The 14,935-nt window shown below is 47.0% G+C and overlaps 1 protein-coding gene across 7 annotated transcripts in view; it reads right to left on the bottom strand.

The window, feature by feature from the left end:
• Dpf3 (double PHD fingers 3) overlaps nucleotides 1-14,935 on the bottom strand; it is a 275,541-nt gene that overhangs the window by 127,698 nt on the left and 132,908 nt on the right. For all 7 annotated transcript variants that reach the window (XR_007978346.1, XR_007978345.1, XM_052185527.1 and 4 more), the window contains exon 3: nucleotides 7,381-7,488. Coding sequence is in view for 5 of the 7 variants with exons in the window: in XM_052185527.1 (XP_052041487.1) it covers nucleotides 7,381-7,488 (108 nt within the window). In the remaining 2 variants the exon portion in view is untranslated. The remainder of the gene's footprint in view (nucleotides 1-7,380; nucleotides 7,489-14,935) is intronic.

Here is a 14,935-nt window from a genome sequence, read left to right as displayed (position 1 = left end):
AGAACCTGGTGCTGCCTGAGTGTTTCAGGCCAGGGCTGCTGGCAAGGCCTCGGGGTCACAGGGAGCAGGAAAGATCCCGATTTTTAAAAACCTCTATTTTCAAGCACCTAGATGAGTGTGTGGGTCAGGTCCTAGAGAGGACAGCGCTAGCCCTGACCTGTTCCCTTTAGTGTCCCTTGGATTCACCACCAACACCCTTGAGAAATTAACTTCTTAATCTGCACCACAGTTTCCCAGTCTCTAATATGAAGATATCTCTCTGTATCTTCCCAGGACCACAGGGATCAAAGGTCTGGAGTTAAAAGGTGCTCAACTAGCCAAGCATTTAATCCAGAGAGATATTAAGGGATAATTTGCACCCCTCCCCACCCCAAAAGTTTAATGTTGTACACCTTTAGTCCCAGCACTCTGGAAGCTAAGGCAGGTGGATCTGTGAGTCCAGCCTGGTCTACGTTGTGAGTTCGAGGACAGCCGGGGCTTCATAATGAGACCTTGCCTTGAAAAAAGTAAAAAAGGAAAGAGGAGGAGGAGAGAGAGAGGAGGAGGAAGGAAGGAAGGAAGGAAGGAAGGAAGGAAGGAAGGAAGGAAGGAAGGAAGGAAGGAAGGAAGGAAGGAAGGGTTAAAGGTTCCTTTTTGAAGGAAGTAGCTTTTGCCACTACCTGACCCTGCTTCCCCATCTGCTAATACCCTCCCTGTCAAGAATAGAGCTCTGTTCTTGGAGGAGTGCCCAGCAGAAGGCCCCTCACTAGCCCCAGATTTCCTGTTGTAGGAATTGTGACATCTCTGCAAGGCAAAATGCCTTGTGCTGCCTCTGTGACCAAGTGCAAGCTGCAGAGAACACTGTCCTCAACTGTAAGTCAGCTGAGAGAAACAGTGCTCTGTGGACTGTCCTTCAGACACCAGGCAGGTGGGAGGCTGTGGGACCTTTAGCTCGTGATAAATTAGAGGTGGGGGTGGGGGCTTGAGAAGCACAGAGGTCCAGGGACAATATGGAGACTAGGAGACTCCAAAGAGTTCTTCCCACGCCACACATTTGTCTTCCCAACAAGAAATAAATATAGGAGGGATGACATAGTCACAGTGACAGCGGCAGAATGAGAGCAGCCAGACCAAGAAGCCCCTCCATCAGGCTATAACTCTGGCCAGGAGCAAAGGACTTAATGGCAGCCAGATGAGGGTGAGGCTCTTTTCTGTCCCCACTCTGGGAACCTCCTCACTGAAGATGAGCTCTGTCCTTCCAGAAGTGCAAGGGAGCCCCACCAGAACCTTCTTCAGGGGCTCTCTAGACTGCCAAATACAGCCGCCCTTCCTGCACCCTGACCTAGCTCCTTGGCAACCCACCAACCTCAGTCCAGAAACAGAGAGAGCCATCGTGCACCTGGCCCATGAGCATCTGTGGGGAGCTCAAGGAACACAGGAAGGGGGACAAGCTGCAGGCGGGCACGGTGCTCACGGTGGCCTGTCTCTGGAAGATCTGACATGGAGGGTATTCACACAATGGGACAATCAAGGCCCCGGCAGCACCACTGGGTTCACACAGACCAGGGTTCCTTCTCCCACAAGCAGATGAGGCACTCCAGGATGGTGTCAACAGCGAGCCCAAGAATCTTGAACGCTGCCAAATTCTTAGGGACATGTCCAGGAACGCCCACCACCCCAGAAGTGTGAAAGGGTGGGTTGGTTGTCTCCAGCATAAAGTCACTGTTCTAATTTCTGTGCATCTAAAGCAATTCATTCCAGGATGGATAAATTATTAATTTTTAGAAAGTTTTGTCCAAAGATCATATATAATGTTGCACAATTTATTTTTCCCAGTTATCCGTGAATTTCTTGAGTCACTTTTTAAAAATTGTGTTAGCAGTGTGTATGTGCATGCATATGTGTATATGTGTGCATGTGTGTTGTGGGGGGGGGAAGCACACATGCTGTAGCACACACATGGAAGTCAGTGGACAACTTTGTGGTGTGTTGATTTACTCCCTACCTTTACATGGGTTCTAAGGATTAAACTCAGGTCACCTGGCTTATTCAGTGAGCGCCTTCACCTGTTGAACCTCCTCACTCGCTGGCCTATGATCATAATTTTAAAATAATAAATAAAATAATATTCCATCTTAAGAATGCTATGTGCATCTAACTATGCTCCATCAAAGGGCTCTAGAACAGTTTCTGATCTTTGCTTATTGGGATTATGAGCAATGCCACAATAAATATGCTTATGATTTAGATAATATGTATATAAAAATTAAATTGCATATACTACGTGCGGTAATTTGAATGAGAATGGCCCTCATAGTCTTCGATGGTTGAATTCTTGGTCCCCAGTTAGTAGAACTTTTTGGAAAGAATGAGGAGGTACAGGCTTATTAGAGGTGTACCACTGGCCTCATGCCAGTCTTTCTCTCTCTCTCTCTCTCTCTCTCTCTCTCTCTCTCTCTCTCTCTCTCTGCCTGTTGCCTATAGATTTGGAAGTAAAGCTCTCAACTACTGCTCTAGTAAAATATCTAACCATTTCACACCATACTGACCATGGACCACCTTCTAAAACTGTAAGCAAGCCCCCAGTTAAATGCCTTCTTTTGTAAGAATTGCCTTGGTCACAGTGTCTTTTCACAGTGATAAAATAGTGACTAAGACACTATTCATGAGATAGCACTAGCAAAAGAATGTCTAGTTCAATAGACCTGTGCTTTGTGTATGTATGTGTTCATGTGTGTATGTACATGTTTGTGTATATGCACATGTCAATGCACATGCATATGTGTGCTCATGTGTGAAGGCTAGAGGTCAAAGTTGGGTTTCTTCATTCACTCTCCACTTATTTTTTTGTTGTTGTTGTGTGTGTGTGTGTGTCTGTGTGTCTGTGTGTGTGTACACACAAAGATCAGAAGATAACCTGTGGGAGTCTGGGCTCTCCCAGTATATAGGTTCAGGGAGTCAAACTCACGTCATAAGGCTTCACAACAGCAATGTCACCTTCTGAGCCATCTTACTGGCCCCCCACCTCCACCTCACCCCCTCTTTCTGAAACAGGATCTCACTTAACATGGAGCAGTAAGGCCCTTGAAGTCTCCTGCCTCTGCTTCCCTGGCGCTGAGGTTAGAGATGCTTGCTTATTAGAAAGCTCCTTATTGAGTTATCTTCTCAGCTCTGAGCCAGTACTTTATAAATACTAAAGGGACTACACTTCACAGACAGAAGGGACCATATCGCTCCTTGTCCCTCTGTTTTCCTCACTAAGGCAGACCCATGCATATATGCATGCATGGACGCACATACATACATGTATACATATACATATTTACACACATAAACATTTATATGCTCACATATATATACACCCACATATAAACATACATATACACGTATATGTATACACATATGAACACACATATACACACATGCACACACATACATGTACACATACATACACTTATATACAAACATGCATGCATACATATACACACATACATACACATATACACACATGCACACACATACATACATACACACATGCACACACATACATACATACACACACATACATATATACATACACACATACACATACATGCACACATACACATACATACATACATACACACAGAGCTGACCTAATAGAATTTATAACAAGTTCTCCAGAGACTCTTATCAGTGATTCTTCTCTGAGTCAAACACTCAGTGGTATCAATCAAAACTCTGAGCTCTCTTAGAGCCCAAATCAAATGGAATAAAGTTAAGAAATTACCATTTACAAATATTGTCCAAATCTGTTTAGAGAGGACATACTCCCAGAAAAGAGAAGAGTCCCTTAAGTAGAAACTGCATCTTATAAAATGATGAAGGCAGAGACACTAAGAGGTAAGCAGACGGCACCACCCCCGTGAGGGCACTGGAGAGGGGCTGCATTTCCCTACCCACCAGAAATGGCATCTTTTTGTGGGAATCCAGCCAGAGACAGTCACCTACAACTTTTATCAAAGGTGCCTGTGTGCTCACTAAGGCTGAAGGTATATTCTTGAAACTGGCTCATGTGTCAGAATGGGGAGACAGCTCAGTCATTAAAACGCTTTCATGTAAGCATGGGGACCTAAGTTCAATCCCCGGGATCTATATTTAGAAATAAGTAAAATCTAAAAGCTGGGCACCAGTTCATGTCTGTGTAATCCCAACACTGACAAGGCAGAGAAAGAATTCTTGGGGCTCACTGGGCAGTTAGACCAGCCGAACCAACAAGTTCATGGCCAACGGAGACCCTGTCCAACCACACAAACACAGACTCACACATACACTCATACACATACATACACACACACACACACACACACACACACACACACACACACATATATATATATATATATATATATATATATATATATATATATATATATATATATATATCCAGATATCATCCTGTATCATCTCCAAGAAGATCGTAGCATGCTGCTTTGATGGTATTTCATCCTAGTTGCTTCTGGGTGCCAGGGTAAGGCTATTGATCCAGGGCCAAGGCTCCTCCTAGGAATTCTTTCTCACCACTTGCAGAGGTATTCTGAACACCAGGCAGTACAGACTCAGAAAAGACTGGGAAATAACCGGCCCTTGGCCATAGGCTTGGGGGTTTGGGTGTCTGGTTTCATAGTAGGTCTGATTTTCCAAAGCAGGACCAAGTGTCTCTGAGAAGCATGTATGGCTTTAAATTTCCTGATTCCCAGCCTTGGCTGTTTACGGTGTCTCAGCACCTGAGCCCTGACTGGAAGAACAGGCCTCCCAAGGCATTGCCGCTGCATCCTCTGGGGAATGACATTTGCAAGAATCCACACCCACAGAGCCATGAATTCTCCCCAGGATAGGTCCTGCTCTCGAACCCTGAGCATCTCTGGTTGGGGCCTTTCTCCCTGAAGTTGGTACAGACACTTCGGCCTCATGACTGAAGCAGGCTCTAGAAATCTTTTCAGGAGTCTCAGATACAGCCACTGTGTGCTGGAGGGAACTGTTACCAAAAGCCAACCAGCCCTGCCTTCTCCCTCAGCCATCATGGTGGGCCAAGGACAGAAGCAGGTCTCCAGCACCTATAAACACAGCTGCTCCCACTCAACCCCAGACAGGAAGCAGATGCTGGAGGCCAGGATACCTAATGTGACTGTCCACAGACGGACACATCGAACCCTCCAAAATCACTTTTGCCTCAGGCCCACGGGCAGCCGTCCAGGGCTCCTTGGACACATGATCCACACAGTTGACACCCTTGACTCTATCCACAGGCTGACTGCTCTCACCTATGAAATAAGCTTAAAAACACCATTCTATCCCCCTCCCTAAACCCCAGCTCCAAGTAGGAGCAGGTGTATGCTGAGTGGGGAAAGCTTTGGAAAAGGCTATGCCAAGCACTATGCTAATCAGAAGCCACCACCGGAGGAAGGTGGTGACTCAGGCCCCTGGATGACAAGGATTTGTGGGGCAGACATGAACCCAGCCAGCTATTCAGTCCTCCCTAGGGCTCCTCCACCCCAGCTGGGCAAGGGGGGTGTCCTGCTAGGTGCTGAGTCTAGAAGCTCTCCATTAAAAGAACAATGTTGCACATGCCACAAGACGTACAGCCCCCATGACAGTTCTGGGCATCCAGGATTTACTGTTCTGTGTATCCATTTCTAATTTTTGGTATAGGCTAATTAGGTTTGCGTTTGTAACACTTACAACTGAAGGAATTGAAACTACCTCTTGGTGTATTTGAATTTTCAACACATATGTTAATTTTATACTTAAAGAGTAAAAGTCTAAAGAGACCTATCTATAGCAGCAGAAAAAGTTCCTGAATAGGAGCTCGATAAATCTGGATTCCTGGTTGGGCCCATAGAAATTCCTGTGTGATCTTGACCAAGTTTCTTAACCTGGCTGGACTGCAATAAAGTAAGGAAGTGGGGTTAATGATGCCGTAGGCTCTTTTATGCTAGATGTGCTTGATTTTACTTCTTAGGGAGGGTCTCACTGTGTGTTCCTGGCTGTCCTAGAACTTGCTATGTGGATCAGATTAGCCTCGAACTCACAGAGATCCACCCGACTACCTCCAGAGTGCTAAAATTCAAGGTGTGTGCCATGTACCCAATGCAATCTTTCACTTTTGTTATTGGTCTGGGTTTGCTTGCTTGCTTGCTTGCTTGCTTGTTTGGATAGAGTCCATTTAGCCCAGCCTGACCTAGAACTCACTACATTACCCAGCTGGCCTCAAGCCCATGTTGACCCCAGATGCCACCACTACTGTTGCTGTCGCTGCTCGCGGGGTCACACCTTCTGTGTGGTCCTAGAGCCACACTGATTGATACACCTCCATTAGCCACCTATGTCTATTAGGTCCCTAAAGTGAAGCTAGAACAAAACGAGACATGGCAAAGTGTCAAGCACACACTGCAATTCAAACAGAAAATGCTTGCATGGAACAAAAAATGCCAAAGAGTTCCCCTCCACCCTGGACTGGTACATGCTGGGATGATGGTACCTGTGCTGGCCTATGGCCCTGATCACACTGAGGACAGTTCTAAAAAACCAGTCACTCATGTGACATTTCTTTCACTTGTCATTTTTACCCATTCGCTGGGTGGAGTCCAAAGCAGATGAAACCACCCGAACATTAAGGGACTTCATAAGAACTAAGAACTAAGAACCCCACATACTGAGCAGGGTCTGCAGTGAGATGACATTGGCCTTGGCTCTGTCATGTTCTGTGACCCAGACATGGAAGTGAAGACAAATGGCTGAGTGTCTGAAGTTACAGATGCCTCAAGGTAAAGAAGCCGGCACCCCAGGGATGCGTTTCACAACCTGACTCACACAATCCCAAAGCAAGGTCTAGATTTAATGAGCTAGCCTTTTCATTCCACAAAGTGATACGGGGGTGTATGAGGTAGTCCCCAAAGGACTCCTGAGTCTTTGAGACACCATACCCAGGTCAAAGTGTCTTTGTTGATGCTACGAGGAAGGGAGGACTTGAACCAACCAAATTTTGTATTAGGCTCTGGTAAGGAGGGAGATGGCTGAGGCCTGGCCCCTGCTACTGCTACCTTTGTTTCTCAAGGGTGACAAGGGAGATGAAATGGTACAAGAACCCACAACCCAGAGAAGTTTGGATGTCAACAGGAAATATTTACACACAGAGCGAGCACACACACATTTCTGTGTACCACATGATACCATTCTTCTGCCAGAACCTCACCCTGTTGAAGGCTTTTGTTTGTTTGTTTGTTTGTTTAATTCTGTTTTACTTTTTCTTATAGTATAGAGGTTGGACTCAAGACCTGTAGATACGTGACAAACACTATTCTATTGATAGAGCTGCAGCCTCAGGCCAAGGGACTCACTGTGTGGACACAGGGCACTCACCGGGTTTTATTTCCAGGAGTCGCAGCTTTGGGTCCTCTGGTGGGTGCAATCGTCGCTTCTTGCGCCAGCAGCGGGCAGGGTATGTGTACAGCTGGCCAGGAGCAAGGCCTGTGGACAGACACAATGTAAAGATAAAAGGCTACAGACCAGAATGGACATCACAGCTTCCTCCGCCCAACTCTGTCATTCGTGGTGAGAGAGACAACTGGAGCACAGAGAGGTGAAGGAGGAGCTTGCGAGTGTCACACCCCTGGGCCACAGGAGAGCCAAAGCATATCTACTGTGACCTCTAGTACCTGTGACATCGCACTTTTCTGCAGGCCACCACCTGTAAAAAAATCTCTTGTGGGCTGTATGGATATATCGCCTGTCAATAAAAAACAACAACAACAAAACAACCTATAGCCTATATGAAAGGGTAGAATAGTAGGTGGGACATCCGGTAGGCAGAAAGGATTCTGGGACAGAGCCAAGCCCAGGAGGATTTTGCCCTGGCACAAGGAAGCAGGCTGTGTGAAAGCTGTACAGAGGTAACCAGCCACACGGCAGAACTTAAATTAGAATAAATGGGATATTAAGATAGGAGCTAGTTGGAAAACGAGCCAAAGCTATTTGCCTCTGAATTTATTTAGATAATAAAGCTTCAGAGTCGTTATTTCTGGGAACAGGGGTGCAGCTTACAGGAAACACCCCTACCACAACCAAACTGAGTAAACACATACTATCTGGCCTGCAGAGAATGCCCTAGGACCTTCAGACCCAAACGAGCTTGTCAAGAGCCCACCTTACCACCAGATTTGTAAGGCAGTGGCCCTGCAGTGACTGTCCCTCTGTCTGGGGGCCAGATTAGACAGGTTCCCTTCAAAGAGGAACCGTAGAAGTCAGTGAGCCTACCTGAGAGATAGCCTTGACTAAAAGCACTTCAGAGACACAGCATCAAAAGAGCCAGATCTTTTTATAGCCTTCTCCCACTGTCAGCCTCAGGTCATTCACAGAGGTCAGAAGATGAACTAGGCAACTCACAGAGGCATGGCCTGCCCTGCACACCCACTTGCATGCTCTGTGTTCCTAAACTTCCTGGTCCACATGCCAGGCCTCATACAGAGAAATCCTGCCGTCTATAGGATGAACTTCTGTTTAGACATCTTTGGGAACAGTAAGCATCCCAAAAGCAGTTCCTATCTACATTTGGCTTCTAACACCACCAGGTCCATTGCTATGCCAAGCACCCTGCCTATGCATGTGCACATAAAACACCACCCCCTATACACACACACACACACAAGAGGGGGGGAAGGAAGGTAGCTCAGTGGGTAGAACACTCGCTACACTGGCGAGAGGACCTGAGCTCAATTCCCAGCACTAGAAGGCACGTGTCTCAAACCCCAAGTGTTAGGGAGGAGAAGTGAGGACAGATGGATCCCAAGGACGTGCTGGCAGCCAGTAGAGCCAAAACATACGGCTCTAGGTTCACTGAGCAACTTTGTCTCAAAAAATAAGGTGAAGAGGGATGAGAAAGATCCCCTAAGTCAGTCTCTGACTTGCACATGCATGCATGAGTAAGCACACCTGTACACATACACATGCATACACACACACACACATATATACACACACACATATACACACATATACACACACACATATATACACACACACATACACACACACACATATATATATACACACACATATATACACACACACATATATACACACACATACACACACACATATATACACACACACATACACACACACACATATATATATACACACACATATATACACACACACATATATACACACACACATACACACACACATATATATATATACACACACACATATATATACACACACACATATATATACACACACATATATATATGCACACACACTAACACACACACACACACACACTACTACCACCACCACAAAACACAAAATAAAAGTTAAGGGGAGAACAGTTCCCATAAGCTCATTTCTCATCTTTACTCATTTGCTGGGTTGGGTCCAAAGCAGAGGCAGCCATACTGGTAGTAAAGAGTCCAAAATTCTCACATAACTTTGCAAGCTAGGCACCACTTTAGTGATACAGCTGTTCCCATGGTTTGCAGGATGGTAATATATTGGAGATTTACACCTCTGCCCCATTGCTTCTCAGGCAATATTAAGGTCGGAGTTGGAAGTCCTAAAGATCAGCCTGTGCCAGGTGGCTGAGAGACTAAACGAATCAATTAAGTAACCTTGAGCTCCCTGGCCATGGAGAAAGGGGGCAGCTGCGACCGACCTCTCTGAGAGAGAACCTTCCCAGAAATAGCTCCATGTTCCCATTGTGACCCACTTGAGGACGATGTTATCTCTGGTCCCATCATTCCTGAATAGATGCTTACACCCTGGATCCCAGCCAGACACTCAAGCTACTTCTGGGGAAGGTTCCCCGGGACCTCAGCAAGAATCCATCTACTAGCTCACATCTCTGTATCACAGGACAAGCCCCAATGGCCACCACCCATGGGCCAGTAACTCTGTAATCAGCGCAAACAGCGAATACCTAGAGAACTCAGAAATTCCAGAGCCCAAAATTCATACCAGACCTCTGCTCTGAAGGGAGTAGGCTTTTAAGAAAATGTAACAGCTATTTTTTAGGGACTTTATAGATTGTTTTAATGCCGACTGAGACCCTCTGGAGGCCCGAATCGCATCTACTAGCTGCTTGCCTGTGTTCCCTGATATACCAAGACTGGCTTAATGGCCTTTCCTGTAGGATCCTAATTCCTTGTGTTGTCCCCAAGGTAATATAATCAATTGCCTGCATATTAGTGTCTCCACTACTGGTTCTGAAAGAGCCAGGGTGGCAGGAATCACACCCTCGCTAGTGTCCTCCTACTTAGCACACCATATTGGCAAAGGACATCTAGGAATCATCATATATATTCAACCAGAATTAAACAAGACTCAGAAAATAAAAGAAGGAGACAACCACTGACCCTGATGGTTCTGGCTCCAGGGTACTCGGTCACCCAGACACAAACCACTCAAGAAGGGCTAGGATATGACTCAGTGGGAGAGACCTTACCTCACACATACAGGACCCTGGGTTCAGTACCCAGAACCACAAGGAAAGAAAAAGTTCTTGTTTGATAAACCATCCAGAAAAGACTCTGGAAGGTGGGCTCTGGACTCAAGTGTTGTGCCCACCAATATCTGTGTGACCATCCCTGTGCCGTGAGATCTCTTCCTGCCCTGTCCCCTGCTGATCCCTGGAATTTCCAACCTGAACCACAACTGGTAAATGAGAAGAAGCGGAGCCTGACCAGCACTCTCAAAGGGTTTACGGAGCCAAATTTGCAAATGTCCACACCTGCTCTCCACACTCCAGCCACTGCCCTGCGGGTCAATGGCACCAAGGCCGTTAGCTGGGTGTCTACTCTCGGGGAGCTAAGCTTGGTAAGAGTAGGGCTGTCTAGACAAGTTGGCTTTACTTCCTAGTTTGGAGAAGCCCTGAGGTGCAGAGAAGAACCTCTTATGCATGAGTGTTAGAAAGCACACCACCCGTCAGAGCCCGCCTCCCTCCCGTAAGAGCAGGGCCCCAGAAATGCCAGTTCCCAGGGGAAGATGGAGGAAATGAACTGATGTTTGAGAAGCTCCTCTCTGAGACTACAAAGACTGGACACGGGGCAGCTGCTGACCATCGCGAGCTAGCTGATATAGACAAGTCTCGGTCCCAGTGCCCATGGGCCAACCTTGCCCACACCACTCTTTAGGTACCTGGATGGAAGCATGCTTCCCTTTTAATTTTTGCTTAGAATCCACCCTGTCTCAACAAGTAAATGGGCCCCACAGCACTCCCCTGGGGCTCTTTGCCCCTGACAAACTGACAAGAACCAGGTCTCCTTTATAGGACCAACACATCTCTCCCTGCAAGTAGCAGTTATGGAGGAAAAAGCAGAGCCCCGTGAGCCTGGTGCTGTTTATCTCATTAGAACAGGAGGCGCATAACTCAAAGGCCTGTGTGTGGGAAAGACAGAGGGAGGAAGAGGAAGAAAAGGATGGAGCACTACCACTGTCAGGGAAACCAGCCTTGAGGACTGAACCTAGAGTCAGGGGTGGGTTTAATGAAGAGGAAGTAGAAGGCAGGAGACAACTGGGGACTTATCATCCCTGGCAACCAAGGCCACAGCTGCCCTCCCTACCCCCCCCCCAGTCACAGACCCCCTATGAAACCCACAGCACTGTCGCCTGGAACTGCAGCTCCAGTTCCCACACACTGCCTGTGTCAAAGTCCAGGGGCGACTGACACAATCATACAGACATTTGCTTGCTTTCTGGACGAACTGGTCCCATGGGGAACTGCCACGATGAACCTGATGTTAAGTGGCCAGCGGACTGCACACCAATACCTCGCTTTGAGCGTGGTTCTGGTTTGCATGTGAGTCTGAAGGGCTCTGACAGTGCCTGGGCCGGGAAGAACGGGGAAGAAGACAAAGCGACACGGAAACGGTAGGGAAACCGTGCATCAGGAAAGGACCGAGAGGTTCCCTTTTACCCCAGTCAGATTCAAACGTGGAAGCTCAGGTCCATTCTGCAGCATCCCGAAGGTGGGAAGTAAAGGCCGTGCCACCACAAAGGTTGTGAGTGGCCTTCACACTGATGGACAGATAACAATAAGAGTTGGGAATTCTTCACCGAGACTGGGCATTGAGTAGCCATAAGCCCCTCACAGGAATCATCTCCATCCCGCCCTCCATTCCACAGACCCACTCAGGATGAATCATCTAAGAAGCCGAGGGAACCAGAGAGGAAAGGGGAGGGAGCATAGGAAGGAGGCAGGAACATCCGCTAGGATCCAGGTGCCAGCATCAGAGACCACAGATGAAGAACCCAAATGCTGCCGGCCATGCGTCACCGGTCCACAGCCCCACCCAATGGGACGGGCACTCATGAGGCTCTACCCAGAGCTATCAGTCCCATTTAAAGAGCTCCTCCGCTGCCGGGCGGTGGTAGCACACACCTGTAATCCCAGCACTCTGGGAGGCAGAGGCAGGCAGATTTCTGAGTTTAAGGCCATCCTGGTCTACAGAGTGAGTTCCAGGACATCCAGGGCTACACAGAGAAACCCTGTCTCCAAAAAAAAAAAAAAAAAAAAAAACACCTTTTAAAGAATTCCTCCATATCCCACTCCCATGTATGTCACTACAACCGGTCATTAATGGTCTTCACATTGACAGACAGATAATGACAAGCATTGGAAATTCTGCACCAAGACTGGGCACTGAGTAGTTCTTGAACTATGAAATCTGAACTAGAATCAGAGACACGCCAAGGCAGTTACACAGTGAGGAAAATGAATGCATAAGATATTTTGACCAGATAACTCTTCCTGGTATGGCCTAGGCTCTGCCCATACCTCTGCTTGAAACAACATCCATTTTGGACCATCCTCACAAGGCTGGAGTGAGGAGCACAAGCCCCAGGCAGGGCTTAAAGGGTGGACAAGAGTATTTCCTAAGCACACCAGGGGCGTGTCCCTGGAGCCCCACCCACGCAATCAGCTTCACTCAATCTGCCCTGTTTCCAGGGCCATGCATGGAGCATTCCTAAAAGATGAGAGTCTGGGCCACTGGCCCTGCACGTCAGGACTTAGTTCACATCACTGTGGACACCCCTCCTGCCTGCCCTCCGTAAGATTATATCCCGGTGTCTCTTGTGCCATGACTACCCTGGCCTTCTCAACATGGAAATGTGGCCTGCTTCTTCTGGTCCAGGGGGCTCCAAGGCTCACCTCTATCACCCTTAAAGCAGGCACAGCAATAGATGCTGACATTCACCAAACTTTCCCCTTGGGGCAGAAACTCCATGGGACATTTGAAGGCTGAATCGGGAGGCTAAGGGTGACTTTGTAACCAGCCCTAATTGACTCGGCTCCTAATGAAGTCTGCTCATAGCAGAGGCATAAAACCTATCTACTCTAGCCTACCCAAATCTCAGTGGGCCACCCATTGCCCAGAAATAGCAGGATTGAAGCTAGGAGTTCTACCCTATGGGAAAACAGCACCCAACACCAAGACCATGAGGAAAAGAGCCCCAGTCCTTCTGCCAGAGCCCACCGATCCACTTCCTGTGGAATCCATTTGTCTGTCACATCACACCCATCAGCACTGCTAGCTGCTCAGAGAGGGTATGCCTCCCAGAGACATAGATGCATTGGAACAATGCATCTGAGATGTATGAAGAAGTAGAAATCCACCAGGACCCGCTATGAACACTCATCAGAAGAATTTGTTTAAAATAATACTGTGGCAGGAGTGGGGGCTAATGCATGCCTTTAGTTCCTGCACTCAGGAGGCAGAGGTAGGTAGATTTCTATGGGTTCAAACCAGGCCAGCCTGTTCTACACAATGAGTTCTAGGCCAGCCAAGGCTACACAGTGAGACCCTATCAAAAAAGGGGGGGGGAGGGGGAAAGAGGAGGGGAGGGGGTAGTGAAGAAGGAAAAAAGGAAGAAAAGAAAGGAAAGGAAAAAAGAAAAGGAAGTTAACGATGTAACCTTAAAAGTCACAGGTCTGATCACAATCTGGACCAAGAACCACCTTGACAATGTCGCTGACAAGTCACCCCAAACCACAGCCTTTGTTCAGGGCCTCCTGTTCTCCCTCTGGAGTGGGTCAGTCTTCTACACTGCTGAAATAGGACGCAGGGATGTACAACATCATGAAGAAGTTGGTATCTCTAGCAAAACCCTCTAATTATTCCCTCCCCCTTTGACCTACCCATCCCATTTCCAGGAATCCCAAAATGTAAAACTGCATATTCACTGTAGCTTAGCTATTGTCCTTCTAGGGGACCTGCTTAAACAAACAGCAAAATACACAGGCAAAGGACTTGTTAAAATGGGTGTGGTGGCTCCGCTATAAAACCAACTGGAACTCAAGCACAGGGAAGGAGAAGCCCAGAGGCTTGGGAGTTTAGGGCCAGGCTCAACCATGGCATAAATAAAACCCTATCTTCAAAGCAGAGAGTAAGGGGCACTAGGGATGTGGTTTATTTGGTAGAGCGCTTGCCTGGTGTATATGAAATCCTGGATTCCGTTCTCAGTAAAGCATAAATCCAGGCATGGTAGGGTATGCCTATAATCCTAGCCCTTGGGAAGTAAAGGCAGGAGGATCCAAAATACAAGATTATCCTTGGCTAGATAATGAGTTCAAAGCCAGCCTGGGTTACAAGAGATTGCTGTGAAAAAAAAAATTGGAGAGAGAGGAAAGAAGGAAGAGAGAGTTAATTCTATCAAAAGCTATTTTTTTGGAAAAAAATTAAAATGAAAAGCCTCTAGTCAGAAGTAAAAAGGAAAAGAAAATTACCAATATAAAAATACTGCTACAACTTCTACATGTATTAAAAAGAATCCAATAATATTCTGAGCAACATTTTCTGGTTGTTTGTTTCTAGATAATGTGTGTGTGCATATTGTGGCATGGCTCATGTATGGAGGTCAGAGGACAACTTGCAGGAGTTGTTTCTTTCCTTCCACCATGTGGTTCCAGGACAGAACT

This window comes from Apodemus sylvaticus, chromosome 6 (assembly GCF_947179515.1).
Source record: "Apodemus sylvaticus chromosome 6, mApoSyl1.1, whole genome shotgun sequence".
NCBI classification, from domain to species: domain Eukaryota; kingdom Metazoa; phylum Chordata; class Mammalia; order Rodentia; family Muridae; genus Apodemus; species Apodemus sylvaticus.
Note: the sequence above shows the minus strand (reverse complement) of the source record. Positions and strands in the feature narration are given on the sequence as shown.